The following is a 21,593-nucleotide window of genomic DNA, read 5'->3' on the forward strand; positions in this document are numbered from 1 at the left end:
TTTCTCCACTGAAGACAAAAAGATGGTAGCCAAAGCCTGAAATACTAGAACTGAAGTGCCACGCTAATAACAATAACTACTATTATGTGAGATTACAATAAACAAGCACTACATTTATTCAGGAATGGAAGGAACCACTCTACAGAATGAATGGTTTTTAATAAATATTTCGCATGTAGTAATTTATACAAATGAGATGGCAAGTCTGTAGTGACCAAAGGCAGATAATACATTTAATATTTAATTTATGCCATAAAGCAGAATATGATAACAGCAGCTGTATGCAGATATCATCACTTAAATTAAAGAACAAGATCGTCAGTCTGTGAAATATGAAGGTGCAGATAAAACCTACCACTTTTTCTTCACCAGGCATTGGCAACACTAATACGTCAAAATATTTTTGAAAAACAGCAAAGGCTTTTATAGCACTATCACAGAGCTTTCCAATTTTATGAGTTTCAAGAGAATACAATTTTCATGTGATAAACTATGCAGATACTCACATATTCTTACATTAGGCAATCCTAGCCTGCAGGGAAGTCATGCCTTTTAGTGATGTTAACTTATAAATGATGGTTTTGAATCACTATCTTAAAATTGGAAAATTATGTATTAGTGCTTGAGAGAGCACTTTCTTCTAATTGGATGAACTGCAAGTCCCTTCAAGCAAAGACATTTCACAAAATAGGGTATTTTAGTTTCAGTTGTGGTTTTCTATTTATACCTGTAGTAAGTGATAGCGTGTTACAGTAATATGAAGTGAAGCACTTAAATTACAGTTGAGAACCTAAATAGTTTGTTAAATCCAGGTTTGGGAAAGTTTGCCTGCTTCCTCATTTTTCTACAGGTCTTTTTTTTAAGTTGCCCCATTTTGCTCTGTTTTAGATCAGGATTCATAAAAAGCTCACAGCACAGAAGGAGGAGAACACTGAAAAACAGAAGTAAATTCACAGCTGACGAGATCATAAGACTGAAATTCTTAAAAGACCAGAAGAAAAGGTTTAAGGTTCTGTTCAAACTGTGAAAAAACAATTTTGCTGAAAACATTTTTGAACTACAAAACCATTTCTTAGCATTAAATAAAAAAAGTTTTGAAGGTTTCAAGTGATCATAAATTAACAAAACATCTGCCTAACTTGCCATAAACCCCCCTCTCCCCAAATGCTGAAGTTTGCTATGCGGTATTTAGTGTCCCTTAAATTAGAGAAAATAGGCCAGTATAGTAGTACAAGTGACAGCCATATTAATATAAAAACATGTATCATCATCAGCCTGAAGCAAGCACTTGCAATCAGTTATCAAACAGGACGATCTGAAAGCTCTCAGTGTTCTCTGAAATTGGGAAAGAAATAATTGGGGTTCTTTGTTTGCAAAAACTCGCTCTTTCATTTTAAGTGCTGTAGCTATTACCTGAGATAAAAAGGTAACCTTTGGCTTTGCTTTAGTATATAAAAATGGTAAGATTTCTCCTTTCCTTACTGGGAGCAGCACTTGTAAAAATTAAAAAACTCCTCTATTCTGCTGTTCTAAATTGAACACTTTTTTTAGCAGACATTTTAAAATACACATAATTCCGCTGTACTTTTTTGACTATTTCAGTTGTCACTGCAAGCTGGGATGCTATCTATGCAACAGAACACAAGATTTTTCCAATAAAGCCATCGATCCAAACTAAAATTTGTCAACGTCTATGAAACAGAAGTATGAACTTCTATAAAACTATAGACAGTAATGGAGTAGAGAACATTTCAGTAACAATTCAAGGTAAATCTACAGTGAAATCATACCTTATACTGATGGTGAAAATCTCTGCATCTTCTCATGAAACTTTCATAACTAATCAATGAGCTAAAAAATATACTACTTAAAACATACTGATTCTTTTCTTAGTATAGTAAGAAAGCTTCACTACTACCCAGTGACTTTAATCAGTGTCATCAAGAACCAAACAAATAGTTACATGAAAAGGAAAGCCACCAGGTGCTGCATAGTTGCTTTAGTCCAGCACAGAAAACAATGAAATGGAAACTCCGGAACTAGTTATGCCCAATGACTTCATCTAACATTTAGATGGATATACATAATTCAAAAAACAAATGTGTACTATGTCTTTTGTATTCATCCCATCTTATTTTTGAGCATTTTGTTGAGATGTCCAGTTTAGGAGCTTAGTCTTTGCTGATTAAGAAGAAAATAAAGATAAGGAGGATAGCCATCCAAAGAGAGATACAGAATTGGGCTGAACAATGCTTAACAGATGCATTAATTTCTAATTTAGAGCCCCAAAACGTAATAACACTCCAAATGGATTAAATGAACAGTCCTGATATGGCCCTAATTCTGACAGCAGGAAAGAGTAGAGGAATAAGTGCCCCCAAGTATCTTTTGTAAAGTGCCCAAAGCTGGGTGGGGTGAACCTGATCAGAACATATGACTGGCTGAATTCACCAGGAATGAGAAAAAAGCATGCTTACACACAACAGAAAAGAGACATAGCTGCTGATCTGTCCAGAGCCTTTCCATCTAAAATACAGTCAACAAAAGGGCAGCTCTAGCCATCACCGCAAGATTCCGATGCAGTTCAAACATTGTAATGATAGTTACTACTGAATTATCATGAAGGCTGTGGGAGATTAATCCTGTTTCTCTATGACTTTATACTCAAGCCACCAGAATACCCAGATGGCAGAATCAGCTATCCTTTATATTGTTCCTTTTTTGGGTGTTTTTAAGTCTGCCATTTCTTCTCTCAAGTTTCCGGGTACTCAGCTGTTCTGCTTCACATACCCTAAACTTCATTTCTGCAGCTGTGTTGTCTTTTAAGATATCACATTTCCTATAGAATTGAGGTCAGAAGTTTATTATGTGATCCAACACTGCTGCAGTTACTGAAATCATTATTTTCTGCATTTTTTTTTTCTTCTGGTATATAGTATAAGAGCTTAAATTATCAGTTAGGTGTTGGTAGGTAAAATATTACACAACCTCTCTGTTTAACTAAGTTTCTGACTGTAGAAATTTTCTACAGTGGTAGAAATGCATTTTTCTGGCTGATTCTTTAAAAAACTGAAATTTGAAAAAAATCAAGTTTAATTTTTATAACTAATCTTACATCAAGCATACTACTCAATAATTCTGGTTTTAGTAAAAAGTAGATTTGCAGTGTGATAGGACAGCATGAAAATCCCAGAGGCCAGTGGAATTCCTTTGGTTTAAAAACCTCCAGTCAAATGAAATCGCATCGGTTTGAGCACTGTAATCTCTGAATAGTGACTGAAGTTCATTATTCACTGCTCATTCACAGTTCTTTGCTGGGTCTTATGGGAAGCTAATACACAAGTAATATTACAAAGTCAAATACCACCATTAAATTGCTTTGTTTTGAATGTCTGCATGTTTGCTCCCCAGGAACAAATACTGCAGTGTACACAATCCATTCTCATTACTGTTAGTCTTGTTATGTTTCAATACAGAACAAGAAAAGTGTATTACTTAAGGATAGGATTTTCAGTTATGTCTAAATACTATTGATTTTCAATAAGAAAGCTCCATTGTATATCCTTCCTCTGTTACAGCCCTCAGCTACTGCAAAGACGCTGGCTGCTAAAACCTGCAGTGTCCTGGGAGTGACTGAAATAAAACACCTACTGTTTACTACTAAATGCTATGCAAAGCCAAACAGTGAATCACTGAAATTGTACATCTGACTGAACAGACACACAAAAAGCATACAAAAGGCAATCTCCCAAGCACAGTGAGAGGGAGATCCTGCAATGATCACAGTTAGCAATTACCTTCAAGACACAGACTATTGACATCAGCCAATATTATCAATCAAGTGTGGCAAACTGATGAATGCACAGCTTTAAATACCTATACAGCTGCAGTTCTGTTTGATACCTTGATTTTCTAATACACAACTAATTTGTGCCTTTGTTTACCTCTCTTCCCAAAAAGTCAAGTGAAAGAGTTACATGGCCTTTTAGCACATGTGATGCCAGGACAGCTTTTCTGTAAAGCAGCAGCAACAATTGCACGGGGATCTGCATTCAAAAGGTGCCACTTGGCAGCACACTACCATGGCCTTTCCCCTGCCATATTCCAAAAGCCATTGCTACACAATGCATATTTAACTTATGTTCAAAATAGATTTGCAAAATGAACCTATGTCTTTTATATGGTGGTTGCTAGCTAGAAAAATTAACATCCATTTTAAAAAAATCTAACCTTCATGGACTCAGAGCTTGTAAAAGCCCTCATCCTGAATACCTCAGATGAAATTAAAAGAATATTTATATAAAAAGCCTTGCAAATTTCCTTCTTTATCACCTTCAAGTGCTGAAAGATATGATCTACTACACATACACAGGCAACCTAGTGATCTCTGAGTTTATATGGTATTATGGAAGGCAAGACTTGCTTTCATGTGGTAAATTCTCAACCCTGTGAGGAGTGAACTCAGTATATACTGAGTTATATACTGACAGAGATAGACAGGGAAAGAAGCAACTGGAAAGATACTTGTCGCTCCAAGTTTAGGATGGAGCAGCCTTCTTGTCTAAAAAACAGATTCACTTTCTTTATTCACTTTGTGAGTAGGAAGGAAGGAATGGTATGGGAGCTACCACGCTGATTTTCAGGTCCTGCTCTGAATATCAAAACATCCTAATTTCACTCCGAGAAATAAGAAACACTGTGTATATAAATCCTAAGTTGTTCTTGCACTGCATAGTAATGGTGTGAAAGAGCAGCTCACAGAAAGATCACCTGAGATATGAGTAGGTAAGCATCACACGAGTGACTAGCACTGAAACCTACAGCCAAGATTCACAGATTTTATTCTCAACTTCTGCCGTGAGTTTGATGCCTCTCAACAGATAGTTTATTTTTCATGGAATATTTTGAAAAATTCAAAGGAAAACTGCTACAGATATTATAATTAGTATTGATAAGATTTCCAACCAATCTATAACCTATTTTCTTCATTCTGCTTTTTTCATCTGTGGAATATAGAAAGTATACAATGGTATGCTTCTTTACCGCCTAAATTATAAAGATAAAACCCCTGGCTTTTGCAAAGAACTAGCACATCAACTTTTTTTTCATCCAAATTTCCAGTTAACTTATTTCTATAATATTGAAGTGAAAATTTTCAAAAGGTATTCTGCTTAACAATAAAATTCACTATTTATATTACATATCTGTAGTGAACTTCATATAAGAACATAGCTAAGAAATGACATTTGTAGCACTAAGCAGCAAAGCTTCTTTAGCTTGTCATAAAAAGCACTTTCTTGGTGTTCACTCTCTTTTATGAAAATAAATGTAAAAATAAAGAGTTTCAGGCATACAATCAAACAAACATGATGCAAAAATGTTATTAGATAATGATTGCCTCTCTTGTCCATTTCTACAACGCAGCAAAAATTTGGTCATGGAGAATAATTTTTACTGTTTCATCACAACCTGAAAGGATATGTTAATTTTAGTTTCTTTAGCCTTAGGTTACTCAAAATGACTATCATATCACACACTTAGTTTAATTCCAAAGCTTTAAAAAAACCCACTGCTGTCTGCACTACTATTCTGAGTTCATACACGTACAAAATCTCATTAGAGATGCTTTTCTATTAGAAAGTCAATTTAGCATTGTAATTGACCTCAAGAATCCAGACTTTTAGGGGTTTACCCTCAGATGCATGTTTAAATATTTCTTACTGTTCGTCAAGAATAGAGGATGATGAATACACTGCTGTGCCAAATAACCATGATATACGTAGAAGAGGTATAGTGCAATCTTGAAAACAGTGCACTATCTTTGCATACTATGGATGGATAATCTCAGCAATTCCACGTGTATTAGAAACAAATATACTCCATTACTACTATAAAAAACTATGTAGAAGCATACTGTAATATTCACATGAGATGAGATGTAAGGGAAACCACTGAAAAAGCTACAGGTTATTCACAGTAGATATGACAGGTAGAATAATCTCATGTGCATGGCATATATTGAGACATGCATATTTCTTCATTTCATGTATATACCATTATTTAAAGACTTGCTTATGAAATAATTATTATGGATCCAAAAATCTACTGCTGTTCATTCTATCTGCAGGTATTGTGCAAGTATCCATTTTCTTTGCCCAGAAATTAGCTACAAAGAAAAATACAGTAGCAAGAGGGAAATTTCAGGCAGGAAAAACAATAAAATTAAATTTGTTAAAAATAACACTTTTGCAAATAAAAACTTTTTGCAAAAGGAAAGTTGAAAATATAATATTCACAATTTGTACTAATGCTTCTAGAAAGGAATTTGTTTTTTTTTCTGTAACCAGAAGGTTCTACTGGAAGTGATAAAGCTGATTTAGACTAGTGAAGGTATCATGCTAGACTTCCGTGTAATTTTGTTGAAGGATAAAATAAAATTCTCCTACGTATCTGGGTGAGTTAGTGTTCTTGTCTTGTTCCAAAGACAACTGCAGAAGAAACCATCAACATGAAAGTAGAAAGGATATGTTGGATAATCATGAAGCCTTCTGAAAAAAGGGAGAATTCAGAAACTCTGTATTCAACAGCACCTTAAATTAAAGCCAAAGGTCTCAGTAGAGGAATTTTAGAGGAAGTATACATGCTGCCAATATAAAGCATAATATCTCTGCATCTTACATTTCTTCAGGAGGTAACGAGCCATCTCTACAGCAAACATCAAATGAAACAAGCCACAAGTCCCTGAATTCCTTTATATTTCAGGAAGGGACATGCAACCATGAATTGAAGTTCTACCAGCCTAAATTAACTGCATTTCAGTATTTGACAGGTCAACCAGTTAACAAACCAACAAAGTCAGATGTCATTTGAGCTACAGGAGAGGTTATACATCAAGTTTAAAATGGATGTCTTTTCATTTTCACATTTACCTTTAGGTCCTTTGAACAACTTGATCTCTACCACGGTCTCCAGAATAGGTCTCCTTCGACGAACATACAATCGTACTATGGAGCCAGCTTCTTTTAGGGCCTCCACGGCTTTGCTGTGAGAGACTTCTGACACGTCGACTTCATTCACTCGCAAGATGCAATCGTTGACCCTACAAGAAAAACAAAGAACCATAGCTACTAAATGCTTCAGCTGTTATCCTAGATTGAACACAGTTTTGTCAGTAGTGCTGTAAAATGAAGAACACTTCATTGAGAAGTCTGCCAGATGACAGTCTTAATGCGATATGCTTCATCAGCAATGAGACAGAAAGAGAACACTTAGTCCCTCCAAAAGACATACCTGAGTCAAACTAAAGTCTACCTAATCACCCAATACCTACCATGCTCCTTCATAAATTGGGGTTGGATCCACTAGAGTGATAGAAATGAGTAAAAAACAAATTGTCTTTACAGGCTTCATTAAAACACTTTATACTAAACAGTATAATCGAATTACAAGATTCATGCTGCATGCTATTACTACTACAGTTGCTCTTAAGGAAATCAGCTGATTTAATTTAATATAGAGAGACCACTAATTGTTCAAACACCTCCTTAAATGTCTCACATTTCTTCATCAGAGCCAAAGAATTCTAAGTTGTCAAGGCAAAAATGCTGTCCGACAAAAAGCAGACAATTTAAAAGAGAGTGTTTCATGCTAAATAATTTGCGCAAATTTCATTCTTTACATTTTCACCACTGACTATAGGCTCCAAGATATGCTGTGTGGTAACAGCATCTATTTTTCATAGAATACTAATAATATTCCCTAATATTCTTACTTTGGGCATTTACTACATTATCTGAGGATGAACTAATATATTCATCCTCAAAATGTCCTGGTTAGATGGAGTAATATTCTCCTTATCTGACAGATTTGTCTAAGTTGGAAAGGAAAGCTACACCTTGAGAGCACTAAAATCCATCTCCAAACCAGCAGGCTAATGACTTAACTACTGGGCCATCCTTTCTTTGCAAATGAGGGTAAGTGAGAAGAGCAAAATCCAAAGAACTAAATTAATTGAGACTATTGTTCTTGCGAAATACATTTATTATTAGATGTCTCTAAGTATTTTGCGTAGAGAAGAAAAAGGCGTATGTAAATGAATGTGTTCTGCATGTCTAAAAGGATAATCAGTGAAGAAAATATGAGTTGCTAAAAATATTCCCATTTCCGCTCTGTTTCTATACATAAAGATCAACTATCGAATGTTACTCTTTACAGCAAAAGGACACTTGAGCCGAGTATTGCTTAGGAGTCCTAGCACATGAAGCGAGAATGAAGATTTACCAAAAGTTTATCTGAACTCTGAGAATTTAGGACAGATTTTCATTATGTTCTTGTGCTGCTGTTTTTATTTAAAAACAAAACAAAACAAAACAAAAGACAACTATTTGAAACCAAAGACCTTCTGTGTTATCAGCCTTTTGGAAGAACATTTACAGGGGAAAATGTTGACAGCAACCTTTATCTGACAACTGGTTAAACTTGGAAAGGACACAAAATTGATACTTCCCTTCTGATAAAAAGTACTGTATTGCAAAGTTTCCAGTTCTCATTCATTGGTTGGGTTTGCTGCTTTCCATCAATGCCAGAATTATTAATTTTCCAAATTTTTAATTGTGTGGTTTGGCTCTCAAATTAATAAGTGCTTTAACATAAAGTGCTTTATTTTTTTATGGTGGGTTGACCGTGGCTGGATGCCAGGTGCCCACCAAAGCCACTCTATCACTCCCCTCCTCAGATGGACAGAGGAGAGAAAATACAATGAAAAGCTCATGGGTTGAGATAAGGACAGGGAGAGATCACTCATCAAGTACTGTCATGGGCAAAACAGACTCGACTTGGGGAAATTAGTGAAATTTATTACCAATCAGAGTAGGATAATGAGAAATAAAACCAAATCTTAAAAAATACCTTCTCCCCACCCTCTTCTTCCAGGCTTAACTTTACTCCTGATTTTCTCTACCTCCTCCCCCCTCCAGCAGTGCAGGGGGATGGGGAGTGGGGGTTGGGGTCAGTTCATCACACGTTGTCTCTGCCTCTCCTTCCTCCTCAGGGGCAGGACTCCTCACTCTTCCCCTGCTCCACTGTGGGGTCCCTCCCACAGGAGACAGTCCTCCACAAACTTCTCTATCGTGGGTCCCTTCCATGGGCTGCAGTCCTTCAGGCACAGACTGCTCCAGCGTGGGCCCCCCACAGGGCCACAGGTCCTGCCAGGACCCTGCTCCAGCACAGGCTTCCCACAGGGTCCCAGCCTCCTTCGGGCATCCCCCTGCTCCGGCGTGGGGTCCTCTCTCCCCGGGCTGCAGGTGGAGATCTGCTCCCCCGTGGACCTCCCTGGGCTGCAGGGGGACAGCCTGCCTCACCAGGGTCTTCCCCACGGGCTGCAGGGGAATCTCTGCTCTGGCGCCTGGAGCATCTCCTCCCCTCCTTCTGCACTGACCTGGGGGGCTGCAGGGCTGGGGCTCTCACATATCCTCACTCCTCTCTCCAGCTGCAACTACTGTTGCACAGTAACTTTTTCCCCTTCTTAAATATGTTCTCCCAGAGGTGAGAATATTCAGACCTCTAAAACAGCAGGTCCATGGTGCAATGAAATAAATTACATAAACTGGTGGGATGACTGTAACCTTAACAGCTAAATGATTCTTTTATTATTATTAATCTAGAAACTCCAGAATCTTTTTTAAAAATTTAGGAACATAGAACACTTGGAAGATAAATCATTATTCACTAAAAAATAAGACAATTTCAGAGAAGAGAATAAAACAAGAAAGCTGAAGCAACATCTGAACAACACACAGACTGTGATGGCGTATTTTTCTCCTTAAATCTACGCAGAAGGTTTTCAAGGCCAATACTTGGCATAGTTGTTATTATCTAGAGACAGAAGTCTGTGACAGTGGTCTTGGGATACTTTTTCCTTCTATTTAAACTTTTACAGTACAGTTACTACTCTGTAAGAACTCTGCTCTTTTAGTGACCTGTAAATGCTGCAACAATATAAACCTAAAATAATAATAGCAAAAAAAGTCAGTAAATCCAGTTTAAGAAAATTCTTTCAGATGATCAAGTGTATGGTCTTACAACTTGGGGGCAAAATTATTTCGCCCTTGCAAACAGCTCTCCAATGTATTTTCCCTGCTTCATTAAGATATTCATGTGACAACTATATGGCAAAAGTTTATTTCAGTTGATACATGGATTACTTTCCTTATTTATATCAAAATCTTCCTAAGGCCTGTAGGTGGGTATACACTGTATGTAGAAATTAGTTGCAGGCACAGTTTCAGACCTGTGCCAAGAAGATCTGCCTCATAATCCAAGACAGTGATACACAAATCCAGCAAGAGAGATCCTTATAGTTTCATAAATACCTACAGCAATTCAACACCAAAAAATCAAGGCAGGAGGAAAAGTGTTCCAAGAAGACTTTCCTTGTTTCCACAACAAGATACCATAAATATGTTTTTTTAATATTAAACCATTTCTTTAACACTCAGCACTTTTAAATTATTACCATTCTACTTGTAAACCCTAATGTCATATACTTCTTTGAGTAAGGTCTATTGATACAATTATTCTTTAAGATTGAAAAAAATTGTAAAAATTTCTAGTGAATTGTAAAAAGTTCTAATGAGAGACAAAGCAGAAAAGGAGGTTGTATTCTAAGCTATGGCTAATGACTTTTGCAACAATTAAACTAGAGGAAATTCTATTTTCTCTAATTCTATGCAAAAAGAACTCTTAAAAATTATTCTTAAAATGTAGAACTTTAATTGCTAAGATTTAACAATATAATCTCATCATCTGCTAAAGATACAGCTTCACAGCATTATTGACTAAATTGACTCATGTTTCAAAGAAAAGCAATATGTGATTAGAAGTGTTTTGAAGAATGGAAGTGCTGTGCTGAAAAAAAAAAAGAATTAAAATATGTTTTAACCATATTTTAAAAAAACATAAGCCTAAAAGCAATGTTCATGCTATTGTTTCCTTGGAAAAAGAGGGACTTCATATCTCAGTTCAGCACAGCATATAAGTCTGATTAATTTTTGAGGTATAAATAATCCTGTTTCTATTTTAGCCAAAATACTCAAATGGGGACTTAGCATTATGCATATACTTAAATTTATTCAGGTCTGCAGAATCACCCCTCCAGGTAACTGCTGAGTTAAAATGAGCTAGGCAGCTCTTCCCATGGCACACTGGCTCCTCCAACTACTTTAACAAAATGGATATATTCTACGAGACTTTTGTAGTATAATTCAGATATGAAGGACCCTGGATCATAAAATATAGAAAACATGCTATAATCATGCCATGACAGTTACAACTGATACAAGAAATATGAGAGAGATCTTGCCATTAAGGGGAAAGGTCAGGGACACAGAGGTTTTTCAACAGTTGTTGCTATCTTCAAATCAAATAAGGGGTTGATTTAAGGAAAAATACTGTTCCTTAAGGGGTTGTTCCAAGTTTGTTCTAAACCTGACTACCTTCATCTGAGTTTCATGTTTACAGTTTTCAAGGAATTATGCAGACATCCTTGAAAAACTGATAATTGCTTCAGTCAAGTCGTAAGTAAACAAGAGGAGTACAATCCTTAGGCACTTATTAGAAATATAATAAGAGATATAGTAGGCGACAACTAGTAATGAGCATTCTGTTCACTTGCTCTGTGCAATATGGTGCCCTGAAGAGAAACCCAAAGCCTACTAGTACTGCAGCAGAGAGCCCCAGAAGACCAAATGGTCTTGCCAAGACACATTAGACCGCTTGCAGCTCCATAAAGGAGCTAGTTGAAACCAACTATGGACTCAAGAACAAGGGAATGATCTGTGCGCCATGGGACAACTTCATGACACGAAAAGCTGCAGTAATCCACAGGTCTTCGTTATCATCCAGACACCTCCAGACTAATTGGCAGTCTATTAACGGGACAGTCCTGCTCCTCAGAGATACAGTTACCATGCTTTCTATTGCAGAATGGCCAACATTAATAAATTACCTCTAAGCAATTCTAACTTTTTTTTTAAGCTGCCTTCTCAGCAAAACTTGAATTGATATGGACTTTATTTATTCTTTAGTCAAAGCTTAGAAATCAAGGTAAAAATACTGTTACTAAGGGAGAATCAGTGCAAAGCTATGGAATATATCAGGTAAATATATACCTTCATATATCAGTATGGAGGTATTGGGTAGACAACAAAAGTAAGAGAGAGAAGCACTAAACTTTCACTTTGTTTCTTTGCTCCTGCTTTGTCTAACCTTTTTAGCCAAAGCCTCCCTATAAAAGGGTCGATGCTTTCTTTCTTCCAGAAGTTACAAGAACACAGCATTTTAAGGTGCTTATAGGTGACAAGCTGAAAGGACTAATAATTATCCTTTCTTCAAGAGATCAGTGAATAATAATATAAATATATTATCTGACCCTAGGAGAATCATTCTAGCCCATTAGTTCAGGATGACTGACTCTCTCTCCCCTACTTTTTTTTTAATTCTATATGCACCCTTCCGATCCCATAGCAAGTGAAATTTACAGCATATAGGGGTAAAAAAAGTAATTATTGGTACTGGCCAATATAATGTCTTTCCAAGAGGAATAAAGCATTATTTTTTTTTAATTTCAACTAAGAATTCAGAATAAAGGATCTCAAATTTACTACAGCAGTCTTCAAATCTGTCTTTCCAATTGCAGAATACAGAGCTAAAACTAAATGCCAATAATATATATGTACCATCGGGCATACTGTTTCCTTAGGTACAATGATCCTTCGACACAAGAGCCAATTTCTGTAGCAAATTCACATATACCCTCAGGACCCTTTCTGACATTGTAACGTAGTATAGAACTACTTCTATGTCTATTTTAAAAACAGAAAGAGAAAACTTAGCAGTAGAATAAAATTTCTGGCTATTTCTGGAAGCTAGAGAGGATCTAGTGCTTATGAAAATGTCTGATGAAGGTACCAGCCAATCCTAACAGAAAATTTGACACTTACGTGCTTTATAATGAAATTCCAAGTATCTCACAGAATGGGTACTGACTGAAAATAACACTTGGTAAAAGTTATGATTTTGGGGCGGAGAATAATTTATGAATGACACAGCAGAATTTGAGCTGAACTTAACAAAAACCTTAAATCCTAGGAGTGATTTTGATTTAAATATAAATGCAAATATTGGTACAGTAGAATGGTAACCCAACTGTATTTAACAGGAAGGCACTTGCTTCTAGCAAGAGCAGGATTGTCTTTGGTTCTGAGGAAAGTAAATAAGGACTAAAAACACAGTGTTTCATTCCTGAGAGAAAAAAAATAATCCTTCAATCCTCTGAATCCTTTAGCAAGTGACATTAATCTATTACAATGAAATAAATTGAAAAAAATATAATCTTTTGCCCCAAAATGCTGGCCTGGTGCCACCCCAACTTTTCCTGTGCAACCTTGAGCAGGTCACTTAACTTCTTTTTTTCATGATCTTCAAATAGAGGATTAAAACCCCACCTGCGTCCCACTTCCTTTGTCTCCTGTTTACAGTCTAAATAAACTTTCCAGAGGAGAGCCTACACTTTCTTGGCTCATCTCAAATGGGAATAACCCTCAGTGCAGCCTCTAGGCATACTCAGCATAAATAATAGATAACCAACAAAAGCAGCTCCCTGCCTTTACGCTTGTAACCAGTCTTCAGAAGTGAGAGATGAAGGGCAAACACTTCCACCACGCACAAAGGTTGTGCTGTGTGTGCGTTTGTGCGTGTGCAAAGATGGGAACTAAACTCTTGCACAGCATTGCTGTAAGTAAGTACACCCAGACGGATGCTTTCTCCACCTGCACTGGCAAACCAGTTTCGGTGTGTTGGCCATTGGGAGCCTGAAGGCTGGAGCACGGCTGAGCTAACAAGTCTTGCCAAAAACCAGGGTGTGCTCGTTTAAGCCTAGTGCTGTGCTTCTGCAGCCTCACAATTCATACCAGCAACTGGAATGATTTGCAGCCCAGAGACTGAAATAAAAAAAATCTTACAAATGGCTTTGATTTAAGGGTATGTGTAGATTTTACTACAACATAATGGAAACCCAGTCTGTCCTTCAGCATACCACCAGCCTTCAGCCCACAGCTGCCAGCATAAGGTTTTGGAGGGTGACCTGAAATTGTGTTGTTACCCCCACAGTTCACTGTTCAATTTTTGCAGTGGTTTTGGTATAGAAAAGAGCCACCTATTCTTTCCAAGTGAAAGTCAATCGCTAGTGTGTTCCTGCCTAAATGGCAGAATGCAAAAGAAGCAGAGGAGCAGCAGAAAAAGCCTGCGCATCTGGATCCAGCTCAGTCCCTCCGGATCGGTGTGGTGTCTCAGTCACTTTTCTGATTCCCACATCCAGGACCCACTAGCACAAAGTCCTAGTCCTTGTCCTCTGAAAGGTTGCATGAGAAAGCAAAAAGGACAAAGGAAATTCCTCCTTTGTATACGAGGAGTCCAGTGATGGTTTAGGATGTAAAAATGCCTACCGTAATGCAGTCAAAAATTTCAGATCATATCCAGGAGGGCTTAAGGTCACACCAGCATGACTTGCAGGTGTGCTACCAGAGGACTTTGAGCTTTATTTTGGTTCCAGAACAGAGACTGGAGCCCAAATTGTCAGGGAATAATTCAGATTTCAGAAAATACTTCTCAATTTCAGTATGTGTTATTGCCTGAAATGACTGTGTGTTTCCATATCGTGTTAATGACATGACCTTCCTGAGATCTGAGACAAAACCAGCACAGCTACTGAAATGTCAAAAGACATTTACATTTATTGTCCTTCACTACTGCTTTAGTTACTCATGGATTTTTTTTAAAACAACAGCCATCTTAAGGAAATGTCAATGTATTAAAGGGTCAGCATAATAGTAATTGAATTTAAAACACAAGTGACTGGTAACAATATAGTAAAAATACTAGCGGAGCAGCTCCTTATCATACACAGCATCTCTTTACCCCTCTCTCTACATTTCATTTATGACTCTAATTTCTATTTTTGAAGATGCAAGTCAGAAACAGACAGCATACTGCACTATATAATTAGGAATGGAAAAGTCCCTGCAGCCTTTAGACTGTTAGAAGAAAATATATTTAGAAGCTTGAATATGTTCCTATTCACACAGTTTCAATAGAGGACACATCAGCATTTGCACTTTTTTTTTTTTTCTTAAAGGTCTTAAACTCAGCTGTAAGACTTCATTCCAGGCACAAACTTGGCTAAAAAGCAGTTTATCTGTTGTTTGAAATACTTTGGATCATTTCTGCATTCTAGCCTAGTTCAGAGAACTTCCTGGGGCAAGGCTGGGTCTTTCCTTCAGTTAACCCTTTCTGCCACACTGAACAGATCCCTTTATCCCTTTAAGCAGTGTGCCTTTATCACAGGGTGTCTGTTTGTTTGGGAGTGTTTACATACACCTCTTGGTTGAAAATACCCACCAAGTTAATATCAAGAATCCAGGCAAGTCTGATCCCAAAGACAGCTCATACTACATCAAATTGGCACAGTGAAATCCCATGCAGAGATATCCAAGCCAGCTCAGACACTGACAGAGTAGATCTAGCATGGAAATACACCTCGATCAATATTTTCCATATGTCTACAGCCAATTACCACAGGTAAAAGGCCATATTAATGCAGCTCTGCAATGTTGAGCTCATTTAGCACTAGCTTGAGTTCCAGCACAACCTGCCATGCAGTGATTGATTTCAAGAGGGGGCCCATTAATTGCTACCAACAGGAATAAAAATAGAAAAGAACAGTCACAACCCTGTAGTGCAAAAACCTCTCCCACAGATTAAAATCAGAGACCTCGGCCCCTGGCAGCAGGATTGCTGCAGAGACACACAACTAGGCAGCAAGGCAAGACGGCCATCAACGAGGCTTGTGCCAGAGCTACCCAGTGGAACCTTACCGACAACATCCCTACCCAGAAATCAAACCCTTTGCCTAATGGAAACACTGCTGTCCCTATTGCCTGAATGTTCACACTGTAGGGAAGATCCGAGCTAAAATGTGTGGAGTAAGGCGTTTGGTTGCCTAGAAGATAAAAGCTATATGAAGCGATAATCCAGACCAAGGGTCCATCTAGCCTGCTGTTTCTTTCCAGTAGTGGCCTTTACCAGATGGTAAAGGAAAAGCATTAACACTGTATTTACCCAGAATACATTTTCTGCTGCTGACAACTCTGGACTTTCCTGAGTCAGAGATACCTTTTTTTTTTTTTTTCATTTAATAACCCTGGATAGATTCTTCTTCCACAAATTTGTTTAACTGCTTTCAAAAGCCATGTGAACTTTAAACATCCACAGTGTTCTCTGTCAATTAATTCCACAGATTTGCTACCAGTCAAATAATTATCTCCTTATGGATATTTTAACCTGCTGCTTATTAGTTTTATTTCATGTTCCCAAATGCTTTCATTAGAAGAGACAGCAAACATTGCTCCCTGGTCATTCTGTTTCTCTCCTGTAGTTAGGAAACAGGACATAATCTCTTACATCTCATAACTGATTTTTCATCATAAGAAAAAAGGCCCTGCTAGACAAACTCTTCAAGCCAAAGGCATATAGCTGAACTACTGGTAACACTAATTTAATCTCAGAGACGGAAACACCACCACCCATCTTTCTGTTTATCTGAATGCCTCTTGGCTGTAACACCTACAGATTTATAACTGAACTCTAAAAAAAAAGGTTGTTTGTATTATGTTTTTTCTTGACAAAAATGACATTGTTTTATGCTGAATAAATTTTCCAGTCAAGCCAAAAATAAATTTCATTCTATTATGCATTAAAATAAAATTGAATAAAATAAAAGGTTAGAAAGTCAGGAAAAGAAAAAATCAAAACAACAATCTGCTGTCTTATTATCCAATATCATCTCCTAGAAAACCACTTTAACTACCTCTGCTTCCATCATTGAAGCTGTTGCACTTTGTATAAACTAATGCTCTTAAATTGCAGTCAAATTCTCCCATTATTCAGGAAAGCATCCTCAGTCACAAGACTAGGAAGAAATTCTGCCTCTTGCTTTGACTTGATGAAATCTTTAAAAATATTACAGAAATTGTAACAATAGAAACTAATGCAGGTACGCGTAAGATTGCTGCTGAGCAGTGCTCAGGACATCCGTAGAGAGGAGACCCTGGTCCACAACCTCTACCTGACTCTCAAAACAGCACGCTCACTGCAAGATTGCTTTGCCCCAGTTAACATTTACTTGTCTTTGAGGAAGTGAAACAACTTTGGAAGGAAAGAATAAAATACGTTGATTTCACAGCCCCTCCAGTTTAATGGTCTGATTACTCCTCTGGAAGATGTGGGCTCATGTTCCCCAGAGAGAGAAGGACGGTGAATGCAGGTTTCCCTTCAGAGGTGAGCTGAAAGGTGATTTTGCCACTACTGTTGTGAATGAAAGAAGCCCTGATTTACTCTTTTCCCTTTGCCACTGAAGAGCAATTTGGACCTCATTTTGTATCAAAAAACGTTTGCTCAGCTTTAGCATAGTATTCTGAAGTCTTTTTAGACCTGAAATTTGTAGATAGCAAATTTTTATGCAGTGATGCAGCCAGCACTCCATTAAGAAACATTCACAGGGCAAGGGAGACTTAAATAATAACTTATTTAAACAATTAACAAGTCAAATAAAGAAACTGTGTAATTTAAATAAATTACCACATATATTGAAAACTTTTAAAAATTTACTACTGCCAAATGCACTAAGCATTTATATTTTAAATGACTGATTTCCAAAAACATCTTGGTAAGCATTAATATCAGGAAATTTTTAGCTGTAGGAGTGAATTTGTTACCAAAATTTCAAAATTAATTCTAATTTCAAAATCAATAACTTGACTTTATTATTATTATTATTATTTGAAGCTATCTAAAAGCTGAAGTTTCATAAACTATATGAATGCTCACTGCATGGTATTGACTTGGTGTTACTTAAAATTTACTCATGATGACCTCATGCAACATGATCAATAATATCTAGGAGCTAAAAACTGTGGTAAATTCCATATCAACTCCAAATATCATTCTCTACATCCTCATCTTAGGAAAAAAATGTATCCAGTTAAAATTTCTCACATATCTACTCGAAGACTGAGCCAAAACCACCACTACAAAAAAGTGTCATTCTTTTTGTGTCTGATAAAATTCAGAGAGGCTAAGGATGCTTCACAGACAAACCCAATGCAGACTGAGGAGAGAAGCAAAACCCCACTTGGTTTAATGCCTCCCAGAAGAGCCGCATCTCCTTATACACAATTTCCTTACACACACTTTGAGAATGGGAAGTAGTTATTAGCTAATGGTAGCTCATCTCACAGGGTGTAGCTATATGGGGTTGAGGGAGGAGTAGCTGACACCCATTCAGCTTCCACACAGACTCAAGCATAAACTTTTTGAAAAGTCAAGTCTAAGTACATCCACAACAGGAGGACCTCTCTTTTTTTTTTCTTCATCGGTAACATCCTGAAAGCAGAACGATATCCTGTCACTGTATAATACTTTTGGAGGTACAACTGTTCTAAACCATTTATAATGAAATTATTTTCTGTGCCATCAAGCCTTCAGTTATTGCTTGGCTAGCATAACACAAGGCAAATTAACTCTTTTGCTAGGTAAGCCACACCTATAGGAATTTTGTACAGAGTTTATGTTCTTTAGCTTCACACATAACTCCTTTTAAAATGGCCCTGAGTAAGATAGACTTCTCTCCCCCCAGCATAGGTCACCTCCTCTTCAAGCAGAGCTATGGGCTGTGAGACACAAACGTAACACAAATGTATGTCATGGTAAAGCTGCTGGCTTGGGGATGAGCCCTTCCCTTTGCCAGATGCACCGGTATAAAAGACAAATCAAAACAATTCTCCACGCGTAGAAGACCATTTTGTACTTAACAGACCTGAGATTCCCACCTTAACTTACTGCAAATCAAGGACAACTTTACGAAAAACGGTAGATTTGAAATAGTGCAGACCAGGCACAAGCGTGAGGTGATTCAGGGCAGGAGCTCTACCAGATAAGGTCAGCAGCCGCTGGCCAAACGCCCGGTTAGCAACTGATCAGCCGGTAGGCCCGACCAGCCCGCGTTTTTGCTTAAATGTGTTTGATTGCGAGCTCACGACAGCGAGGGGACGGCTGAGGAAGCAGGCGGTGAATTGTGGGCAGGGGCGGGAAGGGGAAAGGGAAGGGGAAGGGGAAGGGGAGGGGGAGTACAGAGGGTGGGCAGGACCGTGAGGCTGGCAGGGGCTCCAGAAGGCTCTCAAACTTGCGTCAAATTTTCTTTATTAACCTCTTTCGCGAGAGCTATAGGAACTACTATTTCCTTTTTCCATTCCTCCCTCCCCAAATTAAGCTGCTTCTCCCACCCGGCATTTCTCCTCCCTCTGCGTTTCTCCTCTGGCTCAATCTCCAGCCTTGGTATCCTTCGCTCTTACCACATTTTTCCATTCCTCCGTCCGTTCTCTACCTCCCCAGTTATCCTCAGTCTCTCTGCGTCTCGTCTCCCGCCACTGCCATGTACGACGCCTTCCTTCCGAAACTACTCCCGCTAGCCACCGAGCACCGCGACTCCCCGCGCATCCAGCCTCGCTCGGCAGCTCGGCTTGATCCGGGCGGCTCCGGCAGCAGCCTCTAATGGTGGCCAGAAGGAAAACTTCTGCTCACAGAACCAGGATTCGTGTCTGCCCTTCGAAGCCAGAGGCCAAAGTGGGACAGCGGAGAGGCGAAGAACGAGAAAAAGGAGGCGTAGGTAGCTGGGGGGTGTTGTGAGAGGAAGGTGTTGAGGTAAAGAAAGGGGAAAGAAAAACAAAACCCTGTAAGTTCGGAGGTGACGGAAGGCACCAGGAAGCTGGGAAGCTCCTCCCAGCTGCAGGTAGAGGAGGATGCCCCAGGCCAGGCTCCGTAGGTGTGGTGGAGGGCAGGGGTGGCTTCGCAGCCCTGACTTACCCTCCGAGCCCTCCGGTTTAGCTGGCTCCTGCGCCATGCGGGGGCTTCGAGGCCCAGAGCCCCGAGGAAGAGCAGCTGCCACGGCCCGGCCTTGGCGAGTCCAGCCTGGGGACGGACGAGGCGCTTCCTCGGGACTGAGATACGCTCTGCCTGCTAAATGCGCCGAGCTACGCGGTTGTTCCTCACCCGTGGTTAAAATCCTCCCGACTGACAGTAGCGCTGTCTGAAGCGTATTCAGGTTTGTGCAGGAAAACCAGTTAGAACAGATAACCCAGAAGGCAATTCCAGATTCGGTATTTTTACAAGCACTTTTCATCTGGGGCTCTCAAAGTGCTTTGCAAATATGAACTCCTTTAAACTCCTCAACAACCCCGTGAGGCAAAGATAATGATCACTATACCCATTTTACAAATGGGGAAACTTTAGCACAAAAGAAGAAAACTGTTGCCACAGATCAGGCATAGCAAGTTGAGAACAAAACTAAGCAGTCCTACCTCCCAGGTGCTTGCACTAACAAGTAGAAAACCCTCCCTTCCGCTCTGATTTGATTGAGAATAGCTATTCCAAACAAAGCTGTAGCGTTAAAAGAAGTGGAGGAGACAACATGCAGTTCAAGTTCAGTCAGAAACTTCAGCAGCTTCAGAGCATCAGTACCATCCGGCTACACAGTTAACACAGAGCTAGCTGCAACTTTTGAGTAGAATGCAAATAGGTAAGTAGAAAAAAAAAAAAGAAGCTTGCTTTTTGTAATGGTATGATTCAGAGTAACATGCAGAATGACATGATGTAAGCAACACATCCAAACAAAGTACTCGCACATCTTGCAAGTTCGATATTAAAACTCACATGCCATGGGGAAATAAATTTAAAACCCCTGCTCTCACATCTGCAGTAAAAGTGGAGTAAGGAATGTGACAACTATGATGAGGTACTATCAGGAAATATGGTTTGGCTAAAGTCAGAAAGTCCAAATTGTTCATTCAGACCACAGCCAAGAGTTTGACAGCGTATGAACAGACTGTCTCACGTGTGTTAGTGGTTTTGGCTGTCAGAAGCAAAAAGTTGACCAAGCTTTTTCTTAAAAGTTTTAGAACCAGATCTTTGCTAGTTATAAGGAACTTAATTTTTTTTTTTTTATGACAGTTAAGTGAGTTTCTTTTTAATCCAAAATCTTATTTTCAGGTTCGGTGGGAATTGAAAGAAATGAAGAATTCAGCAGTACCCCAGAGGATTACACCTGTCGAGTACAGGAACAGCTGTGAAATATTTCTTCCTTGACTAACACTAGACTCTATAAAGAGCTGATGATTTCTAAGGTATGTAACCACAGAAGGCTCCTTACTGCAGATAAATTATCACTGAGCTATTTAAATTCATAACTGCAGTAGCAGTGCAAACATGTTGATGAAATAATCACTTGGATTTGGCTGCATGGTGCTGTTCTGCTGCTGCAGCACTCTGGGGCGATTGTAATTTCAGGCAGGATGGGAACTAAAGGAACGCTTGGGAGAGAGCCTTGTTAACCAGTTCAGTACCATTGCATGAAATACCTAGGGCAATGGGCATTAAGTGACTGCAGTGTATCTAAAGTCCTAATAACGTGCTACTTTGCTTAAGTG

At 38.6% G+C, this 21,593-nt stretch overlaps 1 protein-coding gene across 2 annotated transcripts in view; it reads right to left on the minus strand.

Annotated features, from left to right (window-relative positions):
• Positions 1-21,593, minus strand: part of DLG2 (discs large MAGUK scaffold protein 2) — a 1,017,318-nt gene that overhangs the window by 317,427 nt on the left and 678,298 nt on the right. For both annotated transcript variants that reach the window (XM_075050147.1, XM_075050146.1), the window contains one exon: positions 6,930-7,099. In XM_075050147.1, coding sequence (XP_074906248.1) covers positions 6,930-7,099 — 170 coding nt within the window. The remainder of the gene's footprint in view (positions 1-6,929; positions 7,100-21,593) is intronic.

This window comes from Buteo buteo, chromosome 18, assembly GCF_964188355.1.
Source record: "Buteo buteo chromosome 18, bButBut1.hap1.1, whole genome shotgun sequence".
In the NCBI taxonomy this organism is placed as follows: domain Eukaryota; kingdom Metazoa; phylum Chordata; class Aves; order Accipitriformes; family Accipitridae; genus Buteo; species Buteo buteo.